This window comes from Oryctolagus cuniculus, chromosome 5 (assembly GCF_964237555.1).
Source record: "Oryctolagus cuniculus chromosome 5, mOryCun1.1, whole genome shotgun sequence".
NCBI classification, from domain to species: domain Eukaryota; kingdom Metazoa; phylum Chordata; class Mammalia; order Lagomorpha; family Leporidae; genus Oryctolagus; species Oryctolagus cuniculus.
Window position 1 is genome coordinate 93,458,429 of NC_091436.1, and position 20,214 is coordinate 93,478,642.

The 20,214-nt window shown below is 38.0% G+C and overlaps 1 protein-coding gene across 15 annotated transcripts in view; it reads left to right on the forward strand.

Moving 5' to 3' along the window:
- Positions 1–877: 877 nt before the first annotated feature.
- Positions 878–20,214, forward strand: part of PHIP (pleckstrin homology domain interacting protein) — a 164,093-nt gene continuing 144,756 nt past the window's right edge. For 6 of the 15 annotated variants that reach the window (XR_011388641.1, XR_007922917.2, XR_011388639.1 and 3 more), the window contains exons 1-6: positions 929–1,482; positions 1,598–1,656; positions 1,785–1,814; positions 2,007–2,066; positions 18,221–18,371; positions 18,469–18,567. Coding sequence is in view for 6 of the 15 variants with exons in the window: in XM_051854540.2 (XP_051710500.1) it covers positions 1,443–1,482; positions 1,598–1,656; positions 1,785–1,814; positions 2,007–2,066; positions 18,221–18,371; positions 18,469–18,567 (439 nt within the window). In the remaining 9 variants the exon portion in view is untranslated. Of the gene's footprint in view, positions 1,483–1,597; positions 1,657–1,784; positions 1,815–2,006; positions 2,067–2,415; positions 8,675–18,220; positions 18,372–18,468; positions 18,568–20,214 lie in introns of those variants that run through there. The other 9 variants (XR_011388640.1, XM_051854539.2, XM_070073853.1 and 6 more) reach the window with 8 other exon arrangements.

Genomic DNA, 20,214 nt, shown 5'->3' on the forward strand with positions numbered 1-20,214 from the left:
GTTTTCTTTCAAGAAGTCTTCTCATCATTAACTGTAAACAGGAATGGTTTACACCTCAAATTAGTAGCCATTAATTAGCATGACGAAGTGAACTGCAACTGCAAGATACACAGATAATTTAAATTATTTAATCACTAATCACCTTAGCTAAACTGTAGTATACTCTTTCAATGTCCTTAGGTAGGTTATCGATCTGTCACTAAATTACCTCCAGATCAGTTAGAGATAAATATTAACCTCTTTTCCTCTCCCGCAGGTTTACATTATCCGTTCTTGTAAACACTTATAAAAGCTTTAAGGATCTTCAATCCCAAATCCCTAATTAGCCATCACTAGCCTTTTGGTAATCAGGAAAAAGAGTATGTGAAGTACAAATCAGGAGTTCGCTTTGCCCATTTAACAATAAAAGAAACACACAACACACACACATTTTTAAAAACGTTCGCTTAAGGCGATGGCAGTAATAAAAGAAATATGCAGAGGTGGCTTCAGCAAATAACGGGTTTGCAAAACGCCAAGCGCTTCACAAAAAAAAGCAGCCCGAACCACTATTGCAATACACGGCACTCCGATAAATTACACACTTGCACAGGCTGCAGAAAAAACGCAGGACAAGACTTACACAGATGCCAATCCGCAGCATTTATACACTTGCACATGGCAAGAGACAGAAAGCAAACACTATCATTCAACTCGGGCAGGCTGGCGCGGTCCCGAGTTTGCCCAGCGTGAGAGTGCTCTGCGTGTGCCTGTGTGCGCGCGTGAGAGTGAGACCCATCCTCGGGGCATTTCCCCTCTTTGGGCAGTTTTGCTTCATTTGTTTCCTATTTCTGCTACATAGAAACTAACTTCCATCTCAGCCCCAGCCAGCGCCGCTGAATAGAGCCTGTGCTGCGGCTGCCTGTGCGTCAGATCCCTCCGCGAAGCCGTCCTCGGCCCCCTCCCTCCCGCGGTCGGCCTCCACAGAGAAAGCGCCTTCCAGCCAACCGGCGGCTTCGGCTCCGACATCTTCTCCGACTGGAAATAAATAAATAAATCGCACCCGCGGCGGGCGAGGAGGGGTCGGGGGTCGCGCCGTGCAGGGTGCGGGGCGCAGAGAGCTCGCTCCGAGGCACTCTTTTTTTTTTTTTTCTTTCCCTCCCCTCTTGCGCCGGGGGGCGGGGGCGCAGGACGAGGACGGGGCGAGCCCGGGGCCGCGAAGGCGGCGGACTCCTTTCTGTGGCGGAAGGATCCGCGGCGGAGGCGGCTACAGCCGTAGCCGCTGCCTGAGAGTTGTTGTTTCCTCCTCCTCCTCCTCCGCCTCCGCCGCCGTTGCTTGAATGGTGGAGCCGAGGCTCGGCTCGTGAACACACACTGACAGCTATAGGGCAGGCGGCGGCACCATCCCCGCTTCCCCTCGGCGGCGGGGTGTCCCGCCGGCGGCCCTGAAGTGACCCATAAACATGTCTTGTGAGAGGAAAGGCCTCTCGGAGCTGCGATCGGGTAAGTCGGGGGGCTGCCGGGGCCGCTGGCACCGGGCGATTCCGCCCGCGGTCCCCCGCCCCCCGCCGCCCGGCCGCTCAGCCTGTGTGTCTCCCCGTCCCTCTCTCCCGCGCAGAGCTCTACTTCCTCATCGCCCGGTTCCTGGAAGATGGACCCTGTCAGCAGGCGGCTCAGGTACGGCGGCGCGCGGCGCGGGCCGGGCCGGCGCTCGCCGAACGCGGGCGTGGGGGAGGGAGGCGGCGGCGGCGGCGGGGCCGCGGCCCGGGGCGCGGGGCTCAGCTCTCCCCGCTTTGTTGTTGCAGGTGCTGATCCGCGAGGTGGCCGAGAAGGAGGTAAGGGCGGCGGCGGCCCGGCGAGCGGGGCCCCCGCACTGCAGCCCCTGGGCCGCCGCGCCGCCGCCGCCGGCGCGGCCGGGGCGCGGGACGCGGGGCTTGGGGTCCCCGGCGGGGCGCGGGGCGGGCGGGGGAGGGGAGCGGGCGGGCCGGGGCCGGGGGCCGGGCTCACGGGGCGTCCTCTCCCCGCAGCTGCTGCCCCGGCGCACCGACTGGACCGGCAAGGAGCATCCCAGGACCTACCAGAATCTGGTGAGACATTCACGGCGCACAGCAAAGAAACTTTTCCCTGAGTCGAATAAAAATTGAATTTCCCGCAATTTTTTACAGAGACAAAAACTTGGCCCTAGAACGTGAAAACTCCAAAGGCCACGGGGAAGGTTGAGGGGCCGGTGCGGGGGCTGCGGGGGGCAGCGGCCGGGGGGACCCGCACCCCAGAGCCGCGGGGACCACGGACAATTTATTTGTGGTATTTTGTTAATGTGCTAGAAATAAAGATACGTCATGAGTGTTGTGCAGTGCAAGGCCGGAGGAGGAGGGGCCGGCGCGCGCGGCCGCGCGAGCGCGGGGGCGCGCGCGAGGCGGCGGCGGCGGGAGCGGCGCGAGCGGCGCGAGCGGCGCGAGGAGGGAGGGCGGCGCGCTCGCTCGCTTGCTCGCTCGCTCCCTCTGCACGCGCGGACGGCTCGGCTTTCTCCTGCCCTACACAATAGCTGGTGACTAACTGCTCCGAAGTGGCATTAGCATTTCACAAGCAGGCTATTCAGCCACGGCGGAACCCTGGCAAGACTTTTTTTTTTTGCTTTTTTTGGTTTTTTGCTTTTCTTATATCCAGACCTAGCATTTCTGTTGGAGGGTTTTAGATGTGTGCTGATAGTTGGTTAGCGGCACATCTCGTGTTTACCAAAACAAGTATTTGGCAGACGTGTAAAGCCTGTAATGCCCTAAAACCAGAAGTTTTAGCAGGCATTTACGAATTTTGCTACATCTCGTGGTCTGCCCCTTGTTCAATTAAAAACTGTTATTGGTGGGCGATGAAAATTAAAAAAAAATGTTGGTTTTCATCTGTAGTAATTACTGCCGGATGGGACTTGGCCACCAGAAGTTTTTCTGTTTACTTTGGCGATAGGGTTTGTTCAATGGTTGAAAATATTTTTCTTAGTTTTATGGGTTTTCGAAGTGATTGTTTTAGTAATGGCTAAAAACTGCTTTGCAGTTATAAATCGATCACGTTAGTATTGTGAATGGAAAGTAAAGGTTACTTCAGTAGAGTTGTATTTTTCATAACGTTTTCTCCTAAACTGCGGTTGTTTCTGTGAATATATGTGTTGGGGAATTAAAGTTGTTCTGCTGCGAGCCTCTGAGATGTTTGCAGTACCGTGATACTATGAGTCGTTTGTAACTTTCTGACTTACAGTTACTGGTTTTTCTTGTTTTTTTGGTCGGGGCTGCTGTAATGATTCTAAAGTTTGAGCCAGCTTAGAATGAGTGTCGATTGTGAAGACATAGATAGCATAGTTTTGGTAGCTTTTGTTTTCGTTTTGGACATAGAGCATCTAACGTTCCTGTATATATATCTTGTGATTTAATGTAAGTTGTTGAATACTGCTCACAGCTGTTGAAGTAAGCAAACGTGCTTTAGGTACAATAAATCTGGTGGAGACTGAAGAACGTATTCCTTTCCACACTGCAAATTTTGCTGGTTTTAAAGTAGTGATTTAGGTAAATTTTCATTCAGTACTTGGCTGAAGTGGAATGAGTTTGATCTAAACGCCAAGATTAACTGTAATATTTGAAATTAATTTCTAGTTTCATAGATATTTGACAAGAATTTTCAGTGGATTTCCATATCTTGCTTTGGTAAACTTATTACAAAGGTTGCAGTACTCCATTTTTAAGATAGGATTTACAAAACTCATCATTGCCTCTTTAAAAATGCACTGAGGATTGCTGTGTTTTCTTGGAGATTTTTTTAGTCATTTATTTTTTTAAATAAAGAAGCTAATGGTGTCTGGTCAGGTTATGGGAACACCTAAACCTTGTAAGAATAGCATTTTGTTTTCTCTAGTAAAAGCAGTGGTAACAGTTTTGATTTTGATTTAATTTTCTTGGGAAGGAGGAGGAATGAAGATTGATTTTTTTTTTTATCAAGTATTTTAGTAAGCTGAATTTGTGTTCCTAGTGTGTTTCTCAGGTTTAAAATACAATAAGTGTAGTTTGATTGTTTTGTTTTGTTTTAAATCAGTGTTCTGTTGCTCAAAATCCACCTGTTTTTCATGGAGGTACTTTTTTTTTTTTTTTTTTTTTTTTGGCTTGGAAAGTTTTCAACTTACCAGAACAGTCCTAGTGACATACTGATGAGAGAGTTAAGACTTCTCATTTGAACTTGGAGTTTTTGATTCATCATCTTTTTATTCATTTAGCATATTGCTCACTCATCCTTATAAAAGTATATTGGGTGAAAAGGCACCATTTGAGGTGCTTTCTTATCCATTGAAATATGGTGTGTGGGTTAACTTTTTTTTCAATTGACAACTATAAAAACATTTTGGAACACCAGGTTTCTGAGCACATTATTTTTATTATTAAAATTTTGTGTCTAGGTGAGCACATGTGAAGTCTTGTGTACAGTGTTTCTTATTGTCTTGTGACTTCAAAAGTTTTACCTTGTTGGGTATCAAACTGAATTGACTTAACGTTGGTTTGGCGGTTATTTGGTGAGTAAAACTGTAGTTTAAGTAGTTTCTACTTGTACCTGGAAAGGATTTGTTACTACTGTTTTAACTGATGAACTGAGCTATAGATTGGAGAGTTAATATACTGTATTAAGACTTATACAAAACTTCAGGTTATAGCTGTTTAGGATGGGGTATATATTTGTACTTGTAGGTTTAAAAAATAGGCATTGATTAGCATCTGTAGCCAGCTTTCACATAAAATCACAATAATTGGATTCTAATCAACAGGGAAGTGGACTTTTCAGAGAAAATTTTGCAGGTTATAAAAATAAAATTTTCAGTTTATTTCAAGTGTGATTGAAAAAATTCTGAGAACTATTTTTACCTAAGACATACATAAACTAACTTAAGATTTTAAACATTTTTAACAAAGTTAAATTTGATAGGAAATCATTGTTTTTCACTCTATGGTATATATATACAGATTTTATATTTATGTAAATATGAGATTAAAGCAGGACACTTTCCTTTTTCAAGTTTTTATCAGAATTATTTTTGTAGAATAAGGAAAAAAACCAGCTCTTGCAAAAAAGGAAAACTGTCATTTCTTGGTGTGATTTTGGAACTAGTTATTAAGTCTGCTTTCTAATTGTCACTTTAGTGATGATTACTTATTTGTGAGAAAAGAATCTTAAAGTGTTTTTATCAAATTTGGGATCCTTTGATTATATTTTCCAAAGGCACTTTTTTAGAACCAGGTTCATGTTTAGCTAATCTTCAAAATAATAAAGTTGTTGCTTTATTTTTTCATAGTGGCATTTACTTAAAGTAGTTCTACTTTACTAGAAATTTTTCTGTTGGAGTGAAAGGATTGGGAACCGGGGGTTGTGGGTTGTAGTCTTAAAGTGAGCTCTGTTGACAGTTTTTTTAAAACTAAATCTCTGTGATTTTGAATTTGAAATAGCCCTCAACTGTTTCATTATTGTAGTTAAATTTTTCAAAATGCAGAAAAGTAGATCTAGAGAAACCTGGCAGATTAGAAAAGTATGTAAATGCTTTTCATGGTGCCATTCTTTGGATATAATATCATCTGTAGTTGCCAAGATGAAGATTTCTGAGCTACTAACCACATTGTAGGATACCTCTTCAATTCTGTATAATTGTTATGTTTCCATCGTGGGTTAAGTACTAGTTTTCATAAAGTACTGGTGGTCTCAAGGTCAGAGATGAATTGGAACCGTGAATAGGATTTATTCAAGTGTGTGTCATCTTTAGAGTATGCTGATTAATGTGAAAGGTATGGTATAAAACGTATGAGGCAAGTTTTAGGAGAAAAATAGATGCCATATTTAAACTTTTTGAATCAGAAATTTCACATTAAGGTCTGTTTAAGACTTCACCAGTGTAATTTTGGGTTGGGGAGGGAACATATAATGAGGTAAATGTGTGTAGTAGAGTTACCATTTCCTTTTTTAATAGTGTCAGTGAAACACTAAGCTTGCTTGGTAGTTTTAAAATCGGGCTTTAGAATCTCAAAATCATTTTAATGAAATTTAAATGTGAAGGGAATAGTATATTCCCTTTGTGAAGAGGCAGCCTTCATTTTTTACTTATACATACAATAATTATGTTGATACTCAATATCAGCTTTTAAAATTTGAGACACTTAGAAAAAGTGTTATATGAAGCAAATATTCCTAGTACTCTTGAATAATTGCAAAGTGGTCTGAACATAAAGGAAGAGTTGGTGTTTTATATGATTGTTATGGGTGAGTCTGTTTCCCAATCTGTAAAAAGGGCTAATAATAACTCTGATTTTGTAAGATTCTGTGAATAATAACTGACTGGCATGAATTATGTATTGTGTAAAGGTTTGGGTTTGCTGTCATCAGAAATTTAGTAGTAGTGGTAAAGATCCCAATTATAGCTTTATACATGGTGTTGAAGGATTTTTTTTTTAGAGAAATATTTTTATTTCAGATACAAGTATTTATAGTATGTTCAACTATCTGAACATGGCAGCTGCAGTTAAAAAAGGCCACTTTAAAATTTCAAAAAGTACTACTAGTATAATTTATCAACTCAAGGGTGAAGTAATTAAGAAATAAAGGAAAAAAGTTTAGTAATTATCTCCCCCCCCCCAATGATTTTTAAGGCATTGTGGATAGACCTTTAGAAAAAAATGTGGTAATTTTAACTGTGATTGTTGTTTGTATAGAATAATGAACGTCAAGATACATTTGGGTGATTCAGATATCCTGTATTGATTAGAGGGTACATGGAGCTTTCTTCTTTGGGTAATGATCCAATGGCATTTATAAATATGAAGGGAACTTAACGGTTGCTCTTTCTGTACAGAGATTTGGGGAATTTAAAACCATTCCAGTAGTTTTTGTTTGTTTTGAATTGTCAAAGAAGAGATGTTTTATTTTCTGTTTTGTCAGCCTGTTTAAAAGTATATCTGTTTTTAACAGAATTTAAAAAAGATTTGTTGAATTAATTTTTAAGCTAGCTTTAGGTTAAATGAAGCCTATCAATGGCAATTACTGAATCCATTCAAAATTTCTTTGTAAAATAGACCACAAATTGTTTTTTGGTTCATTTATTTGTTTTAAAACCTGGAAATCTTCCTTACTTTTTGCAGTCCAGATTTTGTGGTTATCTACCATGTCACTACAGAACAGCATGTTCTGTACAAGTAATACAAATAGGTAATACTCATTCTTATTAGTAATTTTGTTATATACATTCCAGGATTCATAGAAATATGTCTGTAATATTAAGCCAAGTGGCTGTTGAGTGGATATATCTAAAATAGCATCCTGTTTTAATGAACTTCTAATTGGCTTCAGGAAAGTCAGACATATAAGTATATAGAAGAAAAATTTAGAGTGATTATTCAGAGTATCTAAGTTGCTTTTGTAATTATGATTGTATCTAAAAGTGGTAAAGCTATTATTAATATTGGAATCAAGTTTAAAATTTCAGAAATTTTAAATGGTAAAGATTTTAAGTTTCTATTATTTGTAAGAAGCTGTTCTGGTGAAATTATGAATAATTTGTGAAAGTTGATAAGTTACTTCAGAGTTAATATTATTGAATGTGTGGCTATAATGTAGAAGAGTATATTTTACAACAAATTGGAGAAAGTGGTTTTTGTCCTTTATGGAATTGGAGGATGTGGGGTACTGAAAAATCAAAAATTACCATTTTGAACAATGACATATATGTATGAGTAGTAGGACTTTGGGTCACTATAGAGTAAGATTTACTTGTGGAGCAAGTCTTCTCATACTTAACTGCCATACATAACTATGCTTAGTTGAGCTTAGAAGTCACTGATAAAGACAAGAATGGTTGGATGAGTTTTTGATAAGAAAATTTAGATGATAATATGGTTTGGTACATCTTCTATTTAAGTTAAAACTAAATTATAAAGATAGTTAGATTTCTAAGCCATAGATTTTCCATGCAATATGGACGATGACAGGAAGTCCTAAAGAGTCTGTGTCTTCTGAATTTCACCTGGTCTGTGGTCATGGTGGTATGATACATTTGTTCTCAGCATGGATTGAGTAGGCACATAGCTTGTCTGTTTGAGATTATAGTATATATGTTAGACATTTATTTGCCTTGCTTCATTTGACTCTGATTTTTTGGCTATAGAAACATGAAATTCTAGATACTTTGAATTACATTGTCTGAAGCAATTACACTGTCACTTTATGTGAAGTATTGTTTCGAGTAGTGTGTTTGAAACTGAAACATTACCAAAAATGAAACTGGCTACTCTTAAAATTACTTACATTGCCATTTTAAGAATAAACAGTTTAGGAATCTTTCATTTTTAAATTAATACATGACTTTTTTCAACAGATTCACAGATTTGAGTTTTATTTATATTTTATTTGAGAGGCAGACACACACAGAACCCTGACCACTGGGTCACTCCCCAAATGCCACAACAGCTGGGCCTAGGGACTAAATCTACGTCTGCCATGTGGGTGTCATGGACCCAACTACCTGAGCCACCACTTGGTTCCTCCCAGGGCGAGCATTCCCAGGAAGCTGGAATTGGGAATGGTGCTGACATTCAAACCTAGGCACCCCATTATGGATTGTAGCATTCCTAAACAGCAGCTTGACCAGGAGACCACACATTCGCCTTAGATTTGATTCCAAATAGTGAGTAAATTGTGTATTTTTTAAAGATGTTAATACTAACCTTTGATGGCTGCTCATTGCTGTGTGTGAGGTTTTTTTTTTTTTTTTTTTTTAAGTTTTATGATTTATGTATTTGAAAGGCAGAATGACGAGAGAAATCTTCAGAGAGAGCTTCCACCCACTGGTTTGTTCCTCATGTGCCTTGCCCCAGCCACAGCTGGGCCACATCAAAGCCAGAAGTAAGGAACTCCATCCTGGTATTTGAGACATTCTACCTGCTGCTTCCTAGGCACATTAGCAGAAAACTAAATGGGAAGTGGTATAGCCTGGACATGACCCAGGCACTCTGTAGTAGGGGATGCAGGCGTCTCAAGAGGTGGTGTAACCCTTTTTGCCATAACGTCTGCCTCATAAATCAGTTTTAAAGAGGAATTCATTTGCTCAGCAGATATGACTTGATTTAAAAATGGAGCCTCATTGTTTTTGTTATATTTGGTCATGTTATGTTTTAAAATAATTTTTATAGAGCATCTGTAGTTCTTGGAAATCTTAATTTTGTATAGTTTTTTAATTAGCAAAATATAATCAGATTGTGATGAATAAAATTTGAAAGTAGTACTGTATTTTATAAAGGACAGTTTTCAGGAGCTGGAGTTGTGGTGTAGCTGGTTAAGACACTTGCTGCCTGTAGTGCTGGCATCCCTTATGGGCACCAAATCGAGTCCTGGCTGCTCCATTGCCCATCTAGCTCCCTGCTAATGCACCTGCTAAAGCAACAGAAGGTAGCCCAAGTGCTTGGGCCCCTACACCTATGTGGGAAATCTGCGTCCGTAACTCTACCTTTCAAATAAATAAATTTTTTTGAAAAAAAGAAATGACAGTTGGCATTGATAATACAGACTGAATTAGGAGTATTATCTACATTCTTTTTTTTTTTTTTTAGATTTTTATTTATTTATTTATTTGAATGACAGAGTTAAAGTGAGGTAGACCCAGAGAGAAAGAAAGAGAGAGAGGTCTTCCATCCACTGGTTCACTCCCAAATGACTGCAACGGCCAAAGCTGAGCTGATCCGAAGCCAGGGAGCTTCTTCCGGGTCTCCCACGCTGGTGCAGGGGCCCAAGGACTTGGGCTATCCTCTACTGCTTTTCCAGGCCTTAGCAGAGAGCGGTATTGGAGATGCAGCAGCTGGGACTTGAACTGGGCACCCATATGGAATGCCTGTGCTGCAGGCTGGGGCTTTAACCTGCTGCGCCACAGCACCGGCCCCCTAAATTCATAATTGTTGACTAAATACTGTATATAAGATACAGTCTCTCAAGCTTGTTATTTATTTTTTTTAAATTGAGTACATACACCACCGAGATTAATTTGACATTAAGATTCATTATCAGTTCTATTATATTTCTACTTATAAAGAAATTATAGGCATCTATACATCTCTGAGAATAGTTACCCAGCTTAGAGAATTTGATTTAACTGGACATGTATGAGTTTTATTATTTTTGGTGATTTGACCTTTGTGACAATGCAGGGGAAGCTAAACTTCTGAGAAAGAAATCATAATGTAATAAAAATAACAGCAAACTTACAATTAAGAGCACTGGATTTGATTTCTGTTTTCTCCTGCTTCCTAAATTTTTGTCCTTGGACAAATGGTGTTGCCTTTGGATTTTAGTTTTCTTTGCCCATTAAATAGGGAGATTATTTAACTTATTTGCTTGTGAAGATTAAATAAATTTTAGGAACACTGGGAAGAAAGTACTTTGTATTTTTCTGTGGTGAAGCTACTACCAGAAGATACATACTTAATTAAAGGTAATAGGTATAATTTAACTCATATTTTCTTAGAATGGTAACAGATTTGTAATTAAAATTCTGGAGTTTTAAGAATTTTAGGAGCTGGGATTTTAATAAGGGGCCTTATGAACTAATTGAACAGTAAATAAAGTTTTTCAGTTTATAATTTTGTTTATATGTTAGAATAACCATAAAATAATCATTAAGTCAGCCTTTTACAACTCAAAACTATGATGGAAATAATTAACCTTTTAGATCTGACAAAATTGTGAGAAAACATGTGTGAGACTATCTAAAAACCTGACTTTTTAGAATGAATCAGATATTCCAGACGTAAGAATGAAGTGAATAGCTTAGTGAAAATAGATCATACTGGTACCAGATTTATGGCATTTTTCAGGTGTCCACTGGTATATCAGGTATTTGGAATGAATATGTTGATCTAATCTCCCTTTGAAAAGATTAATAAGAAAATAGATAATTTGTGAGACAAGTATGATCAACTTTATAGGTTGGTCATACCTTTTATATGTTGAATAACTTGGGAATTTGAAAGCAGCCATGATCATGAAAAGTACTGAACATTTAAAAAATTGGAGATGTTGAGGGTTGTAGTTCCTCCCATGTAATAGTGGGGAACAAATTACTGAGACTCCAAATGTAGACATGGATAAGAGATTTTATTTTGATACCAGTTAAAATGTTCCTTTTAAATACTTGCTAGGGATAAAAGTTAAATTAAAAAGCATAAGTTAATATTAAAAATATGGAATACATTCTAATTGAAAGTTTAAAAATTATACTCCTATGAATAGCCATAATTGAGCTATTTTAGTTTTTCAAATGTTTTTGTCTTACATTTTAAATATTGAGCATAGTGAAAATGGGTTAGTACTTAAGAATGTGAATATGATTAATATATTTATGAAGAAGAATGTTTTGAAAAAGGGAGTTGAAAAAATACCGTTTTCCTTTAAAAATACTGTTTACTCTCTGTGCATAAGATGCATTTGAGAGCAGTTCTTTGGTAGTTTATAATGAACTAGAGGCACTGAATCCTTAGACTTTTAAATGTAAACTGACACATGAATTACAAAAGGAAAAGTCAAAGAGTATGTAGCCATTAAAACAGACTGAGTTAAGGAAAACAGGAGTTAAATTGGATGGAAAACCTGATGCACATACAAAACTGGCAAGAGGAGTGTGGGGGAAATGCAAGGTGAAAAAAAAAAAAAAGCCTGATGGAGAAATATAGGAAAATATGGTCAGTGTGCCTAAAATATGGACACTGATAGGGAGTGGGGCCTAGGAATGTGCCAGATTAAGCTAAAAAAATAGGAAATGGAGCAGGTGTTGTAGTGTGTAGTGAGTTAAGCTGCTGCCTGTGACACTGGCATTCCCATGTGGTTGCTGGTTTGTGTCCAGACTGCTCTAGATGGGTTCTACTTCCCTGCTATTGCTCTTGGGATAGCAGCAGAGTATGACCCAAGTGCTCGCAGCCTTGCACCTGCGTGGGAGATCTGGAAGAAGTTTCTGGCTCCTGGCAATCCCCAGCCATTGCAGCCATCTGGGGAGTGAATCAGCGATAAGATGATCTCTGTCTCTCCCTCTCTGTAACTCTGCCTTTCAAATAGGTAAATAATGTTTAAAAAAATAGAAAGGGGGGCTGGCGCTGTGGCTAAGTGGATTAAAGCCCCTGTCTGTAGTGCCTGCATCTCATGGGGGCCGATTTGTGTCCCCGCTGTTCCACTTCTGAACCAGGTCTCTGCTGTTACCAGGGAACGTAGTAGAAGATGGCCCAAGTCCTTAGGCCCCTGTACTCCTGTGGGAGACCTGGAAGAAGCTCCTGGCTCCTGGCTCCGGATCAGCCGAGCTCTAACCATTGGGCCATTTGGAGAGTGAATCAGCAGATGGAAGATCGATCTTTCTCTGCCTCTTCCTCTAACTTTTTCAAATAGAAAAAAAAAATCTTAAAAAAAAAGGAAGTGACCATGCATGCCATTTCTGAGCTCGTAGAAGGATTCTTATCCTAAAGTTAAAGAATGCCTCTGAATTTTTTGAAGTAGAGGTGGCTTGGATCAGATAAATGTTTTGAAAAGAGCATTTGGATTGCAGGATGGAGAATTTTAGTGAGACGGAAGGAATGAATGGATATGAGAAAGATAGTTTATTGCAAAGATAATTTTCTTCTTAGGCTGTCATGGAGAAAGGGGTAGATAGATTTAAGGGTAAGAAAGAAAAATCAGTTATATTTGGTGACTGATTGGGTATTGGGGATAGGATGGAAGGAAGGAATGGGCAGTGTGACTCCTTGGTTTCTGGCTTTTGGTATTGAAATTGACCATTTTTTAGTGAGGGTGTTAATTAGAGAATCACTTAGTTTAGTTTTGTATATGTTGAGTTTAGGAGGTTTGGGGACTCCAGATGTCTTAAGAAAGTTTGATATACAAATCTAAGTTGTAGATATAAATTTGGGAATCATTGATTAAGAATTATCTAAGGAAGTCAGTAGCGTTATGTTGTAGTGGATTAAGCCACTGTTTGCAATCCTGGCATCCCATCTTGGGAGTGTTGGTTTGAGTCCTGGCTGTTAAGCTTCTGATCCAGCTTTCTATTAGTGCTCCAAGGAAGGCAGTAAAAGATGACCCCCAAGTACTTGGGCCAGTGTCACCCATGTGGGAAACCAGCATAGAGTTCCTGGCTCCTGACTTTGTCTTGTCTGGGCCAGACCAGACTGTGTGGCCATTTGGGAGGGGGGTGAATTAGCAGATAAAAGATTTTCTTTCTTTGTCACTCCTTGTCTTTCTGGTCTGCCTTGCAAAAAATATGTAAATCTTAAAAAAAAAAATTATCAAGGAGAGAGTATATAGTGAGAGGAAAGCAGGATCTAGAACTAGGATCTGTGAGCAAAGACCTTAAGGATTTTCAACATTGAATGGCCATGTGGAAGGAAGATGGTAAACCTACGAGAAATTAGAAGGAATGGTTAGATGTAGGAGGAAAGACAATATTGTAGAAGTTAAGAAAGGATTTACAGTGGAGGAAATGTTCAACAGGGTTAATGATTATTGAGATATTAAATGTGTTAATTTTTAAAATGTTTATTGTGTTTACCAACAATTAAGGTAAACTTTTGGGAGCTATTGTGTGTGTGTGTGTGTGTGTGTGATGTCATGAGGGTGGAAGCTTATTTGGAGTAGATTGAGGAGAGGAAATGGTACTGACTATGGACAATTGAAAAAACAAGTTTCTGAAGAAGAAAAAGAAAGGGTAGGTAGGGTCCTTGAGGACAGAAGAGATGACTATAAAGGTTAGGTAGGAGTTTTGTTCTTGATATAGAAGCAAAGTGAGCTTGTTTAAATTTAGATATAAATAGGAAGGAGTTAGTGAACATAAGCAAGTGTGGAGAACTAATTTATAGTATAGAATTTCTTTGAATTTGGAGAAGTTAGGATTCAAGGCAAAGGCAGAAGGATTGGATCCTGGATGTTAAGAAGGGCAATTACATTAATAAGCGACAGAATATGTTCAAGTATAGGTCAGTTTACAGATTTTGGCAGGAGAAATAGCTATACTTCTTTCCACTCCCCATCCTATAAAGCAGGCCAGGTCATCTGCTGAGAAAATGAGGGTTGGGAAGAAGACTCAGAAGAGTTTATCTTCTGGGTACTAGAGCATTGTTAGCCTATTTTTACTACTATTTTCAGAGACCCTTCTGCAGTGTGTTACCTCAGGGACTGCTCAGAGGTGCTTAGTGGAGGGTCTGGCTTTGAGATATGTGCTTCCTGAAGTCACTTAAGTAAGAATACTTTCATTGTGTTTGTGTTTTTATTTTACCTAAAATTTTGCTTGAAAACATAATTCGTGGCTTCAAAAATGTTTTAAAATAGAATAATGAATTGTGCCATATAAAATATAGATTTTTTACTACCTCAAAGGTAGGTGCTGACAGATATTTGGTTTTTTGGGGAGTAGAGAAGTTATGTGTTTAAAATTAAGTACTTAATTATAAATACCACATTAGGTACTGGGTAGACACACAAAGTTTAATCCCTTGTCATCTTATGTAGGATATAGACAAGGCCACTGGCAATTTTAGTATGGTGCGGAGGTCTTATGAAACCCCTATACGAGGCATATGGTGGTTGGGCCTGAGTGTATATTTCTTGGGGGAAGAAGAACAGAGCTATTGTTAGATTCCCACTGAAGTCTAGGTTTCAAAATACATTAAGAACAATATGCTGTGTATGATAAGTACTGGAAAATGTTAGAAACATTTGAGAGGGCAGTGTGTTGCCAAAGCACAGAGATAGAATGTCCCAAAAAAGGGGGCAAAGGTGGTGTAAATAAGTCATGGAAGGCAGTGAAGCATAGACTAAGATATGAAGGAGATGGCCAGCGCCCCGGCTCACTAGGCTAATCCTCCACCTTGTGGCGCCGGCACACCGGGTTCTAGTCCCGGTAGGGGCGCCGGATTCTGTCCCGGTTGCCCCTCTTCCAGGCCAACTCTCTGCTGTGGCCAGGGAGTGCAGTGGAGGCTGGCCCAAGTACTTGGGCCCTGCACCCCATGGGAGACCAGGAGAAGTACCTGGCTCCTGCCATCGGATCAGCGCGGTGCGCGGGCCGCAGCGGCCATTGGAGGGTGAACCAACGGCAAAGGAAGACCTTTCTCTCTGTCTCTCTCTCTCACTGTCCACTCTGCCTGTCCAAAAAAAAAAAAAAATATGAAGGAGAATGAGGTATGGAGGTGTGAAGATAGAGAAGATTGTCAGTGGAGGAATCAGCCTGTGTTAATTCTCAAAAGCCATAGAAAGTATGAAGATTCTAGGATTGAAAGTGTTTTTCCTAACTTTAAAATTAAATTTGACTTTGAAAAACTGAAATGTTCTATCTGTATCATTAAAGAATGATTTAGTCAAAGTGGATTCATAAAACTTTATTAAAGGATGGAATTTTACAGTAAGAATTTTTAGATTCACCATCCTTGTTTTGCTAGAACAGGATTGTCACAAAAATTGCATTTGATAACTACGTGAACCTCATTTTGTTGCTGTAAAATTTTTAAAAGGACTTTTGAGCAATTTAAGAAGTCATAATAATAATCATATCCAAGTTTAGAACTGAAATAGACCTCATTCTAGAGCTTGTCTTTAAAAATTTTCATTTCCATTTATAATTGTTTTTAATTTTATTTTTAATTGACACAGTAACTGTACATATTTATGGAGTCCAGTTTTAGTACCTGTATACAGATATTTATCCATCATTTCATACAGATATCATTTATCATTTCTTTGTGGTGAGAACATTCAAAATCTCTTAACTATTTTGGTAAATTAGCCATAATACTATTAACTGTAGTCACGTGACTATAACAGACTGTCAAAACTTACTGGGGAATATTAAAGAACAGTATAAATAAAATTTCAGAAAATCGTGTTTTAGTGTATTTTAAGTCCTTTTTCTGTCTGTTTATCCAGTCATACTGTTGTGTCCTAAAGTAAGTTCTGAGTGAATATACAAATAAGGAAAGGCAATTCTGTTGCTAAGTAAGTTTGAAACATGGGTTAAACATAGTTAAATATATTTGTCTTAGGATTTCTTTGATAATTTAATGTCAGTGTGCTATTTGAATATACAAATCAGAGGAATGGTATATGATTTGTGTAATACATACTTTTCAATAATGTTTTTTTCCAGAAGTATGGATTCTACCAAGACTTACTGACTTAGGCAGGCATTGTGGTGCAGCAGATTAAGCCCCTGCTTGGGATGCCTCCATCCCTTATAGGAGTGACAATTCCAGTTCTTACTACTATGCTTCCCATTCAGCTTCCCACTAACATGCCTGGGAAAGCAAAGGATGATGACCCCAGTACACATAGAAGCAGTTGGTGTTCTGTGCTCCAGGCTTTGGCCTGGACCAGTCCTGGCTTTGTGGGCCTTTGGGGAGTAACCAAACATTAGGTAGAAGATCTTTCTTGTTGCATTTCAAATAAATAAATAAATAAAATTGGAAATTCTTTTAAAAAACTAATTGGTACCTACTGTACGTCATTTCTGCTGTAAGCTTTATTAGAATTGACTCTGTGGCTCCATGTTTTCTTAACAACAGAAGTGTATTATGGTAAAGGGCAAGGCAGATTCCTCTTAGATGGTTGAGTATTAGCTAACTTTAAAAAAAAAATTTATGGTCTTCTCAGTTTGCATCTAATAGATACTGCAAGGTGAAATACTTTAACTCCTTAGCTGCTCTCCAAATCAATCTCATCGTAAGAAGTTCATATTAAAATTGTCATTACTTAGATAAGTAGCAAATTTCAAACTTGATTTAAGAATACACTAATAAGTGTTTTGGTTAAGTGGTTATAATTTAATATTTAAATTGTTAGAACTCTATTAAATAATAAACTAATTTCCTACTAATCTGGATAAAATTTATTAATAATTATTTCCCTAAACCTAACGTATTTGTGAGGAGAGTGAATTTCTAATGTCCAGCTTGCTGAAAGATATTCTTTTTTTATAAAAAAAAAAAAAGAGATTTATTTATTTGAAAGGCAGAGTTACAGAGAAGCAGAGGCAGTGAGCTAGAGAGAGAGGTCTTCCATCTGCTGGTTCACTCCCCATATGGCCACTTGGCTGCAGCTGCGCCAATCCAAAGCCAGGAGCCAGGGTCTTCCACACAGGTGCAGGGGCCCAAGGACTTGGACCATCTCCCACTGCTCTCCTGGGCCGCAGCAGATAGCTGAATTGGAAGTGGAGCAGCTGGCTCTCGAACTGGCACTCATATGGATGCTGGCACTGAAGGCGGTTGCTTTACCAGCTACACCATAGCGCTGGCCCCAACATATATTATATATACATCTGTGGTCCTATAAAGTTCATGGAAAATGGAATTAAAATACAAGTGTATTTTGATGCAGAAAAATTTAGAAATTCTTGCATAGTTTTTCATCATATGCATTTTCCATGCACTTTTTTTTAAAGATTTCTTCATACTTTGAGAGCAGCTGCAGTATTTAGATGCCAAAAGTGGGGAATTTTTTACTTGGTAGCTAAATATAAAGCTATAAAATGGTATATTTTTTCTAATTTAACTCTTAGATTATTACATGCATATTGTTTATTTACTAAAAGGCTTAGAATTTTATATCATGGATTTAAATGCTGGCATAAATTAAGCAGTATTTTGAAGTGCTCAAACTTTTTATAGTAGTTACAGTTGAAAGTTCTTTAAAGCACCAGTTGGAATTTTGCCTTTTTTATGGCTTTTGATACATTTATAAAATTCAGCATAGATGTTAATTTAAGTGTAGTTATGAGAATATAAACTATCCTCTTTAATTACCAATTATTCTGGAAATTTTCTTTGTAATATCAAAGGTTCAAACATTTTTATATTTTATAGTTGGATTTTTCATTTTTGGTTGAAATCTTTGAAAATTCAAATGATAAATGGAAACACACTATTTTAGTCATTGTACATGGGTTTTCAATTCTTGGTATTTGTATTGACCAGCATCTGTTATTTTTTGGTTATTACATTTAGCATACATTAATTTTTATCATTTTTTGTTTATCAGTGAATTAAATGACTGTTGGGGTAGCAGTTTTATTCTGTGGTTTTATTCAGATGGTTTCACAAAATAAATGAATCTTTTCCACCTAAGTAAAACAAAATGTTAACTAGCCAGAGCAGATTACATAATATTTAATATAACTGCATTACTTTGTACAGCAAATATTTTGTTTTTTACATAACAGGTGAAATATTACAGACATTTAGCTCCTGATCACTTGCTACAAATATGTCATCGACTGGGACCTCTTCTTGAACAAGAAATTCCTCAAAGTGTTCCTGGAGTACAGACTTTATTAGGAGCTGGAAGACAGTCCTTGCTACGCACAAATAAAAGTATGAAAGTTTTCCAGTAGGATTTATAGATATTTTCTCACTTTTTTTTGTTGATGTATCCTATCTTTATATGCATAATAATATATGTGTTTAATAGGCTGCAAGCATGTTGTGTGGAAAGGATCTGCTCTGGCTGCATTGCATTGTGGAAGACCACCTGAGTCACCAATTAACTATGGTAGTCCACCCAGCATTGGTGAGTTGTTTGAGTTGGTAGCCTCTTCATGAAGAATTTTTGTAAATTAAAAAGACTCTCTTTGTATTGTATGTTATCATAGTACTTCATGTTATATATGTCAGCATTTAAAGTCATCGTTAATGCCATCAGTTTTTTCTAATCTTGTCATAATTATGTAATTGTGTATTATAATGTGTTATAAAGGCTAATTAGCTCATTAGTATTTATTTTTGAAAAAAATTCCTTACCAAAACGTATATTGTTAGATTTAGTGAATGAGCATTGGTATCATAATTCAGAATAGTTATACTGGTAGAAAACAGAAATCACTGGATTGTCTTTTAGAGGCAGTGTGCAGTTTTTGTTTTTAAAGTCTCAAAGAAGGAAAACTAACGCAGAAATATCTTCTTCTTGAAATGCTTCCTAGACCCATGCGTTTGATCTCTACTTCTACCAAACTCTTATCTTGCCTGGATTAATACATCATTCTCCAAAATAGTCTTATTTTTGGTGTTTTTTGCCACTCCCTTCTGGTATATTATGTAACACTATAATATTAATCCTACTCAGTTCTAACTCTGCTGTATCATTTTTCTGTTCAAGATAATATAAAGAGGTTGATGATGATATTTCAATGGTATTGTGCTTCTCTACCGTTAAGTAAACTCCTTTCAGAGACTCTCACATTTGAATTATGGGCTCATCTCCCACCCCTAGTCTGCTACCTATCTGGGAATGTTATCTATCTTTTCCATTTATCCAAATTTTCCTTCTTCCTTTTCTCAATACGTACTATCCTGATAGTCATTATTATAGTTTTATACAGCTTGTATTTGGTGTTTACTTATGTATTTTTTTCCATTTTACTTTCAAGCTTTTGGTATCTTTTTATTTTTCTTAACTGTTAAAAAAAACATAGAAATGACTTTAAAAGCCCAATATAAAGATCATTTTGTTTTACCTGGAGCATTTAGTTCTTTGTATGTAAGTGTTGATACATTTGGGTTTAAATCTATTATCTAACTTGCTACTTTGAAGGTGATCTTTTTTTATGGTTACGTTTAAGATTTTTTTCTTTCGCTTTGATTTTCTGAGGTTTGCCTGTGATACATCTTGCTGTTAGCTTCTTTTGTTTATCTTGGTTTGAGTTGTTTTAGGCTTCTTGAATCTGTAATGTCTTTTGTTGGCATTGAAGAATTCTCAGCCATTATCTCTTGCAATAACCTGTTCACTCCATTCTCTCTCTCCTTCTCTAGGACTCTGTTAAACAAATGGAAGACTTTCATTTTATACTCTGTTATCCTATCCTCTACTCTATGTTTTATATCTTGCTGTCTCTGATACATTCTGGATAATTTTTTCTGACCTATTTTCCAAAGGTGTCATATGTGATATTTGCATGGTAGGTAATCATGGATAGTCATGTTCCTTTGTTTGTAAACAGGATTGTCCATGTTAAACAATAATTTCAATACATAGTTTTACTATGATGAACAATCATTAAAACAACAAAGGATTTGAAGGAGTAGGGTATGTTTGCACTTAAAAAATTATACTAAGGGGTAGAATCGTTTTCCTGAAAGAAAGGAATGGTAAAATATAGGATCTTTCTCCTGTAGGGAAGAGTTTATACTCTCTCTGAAAAATTGCACATCCACATAATAA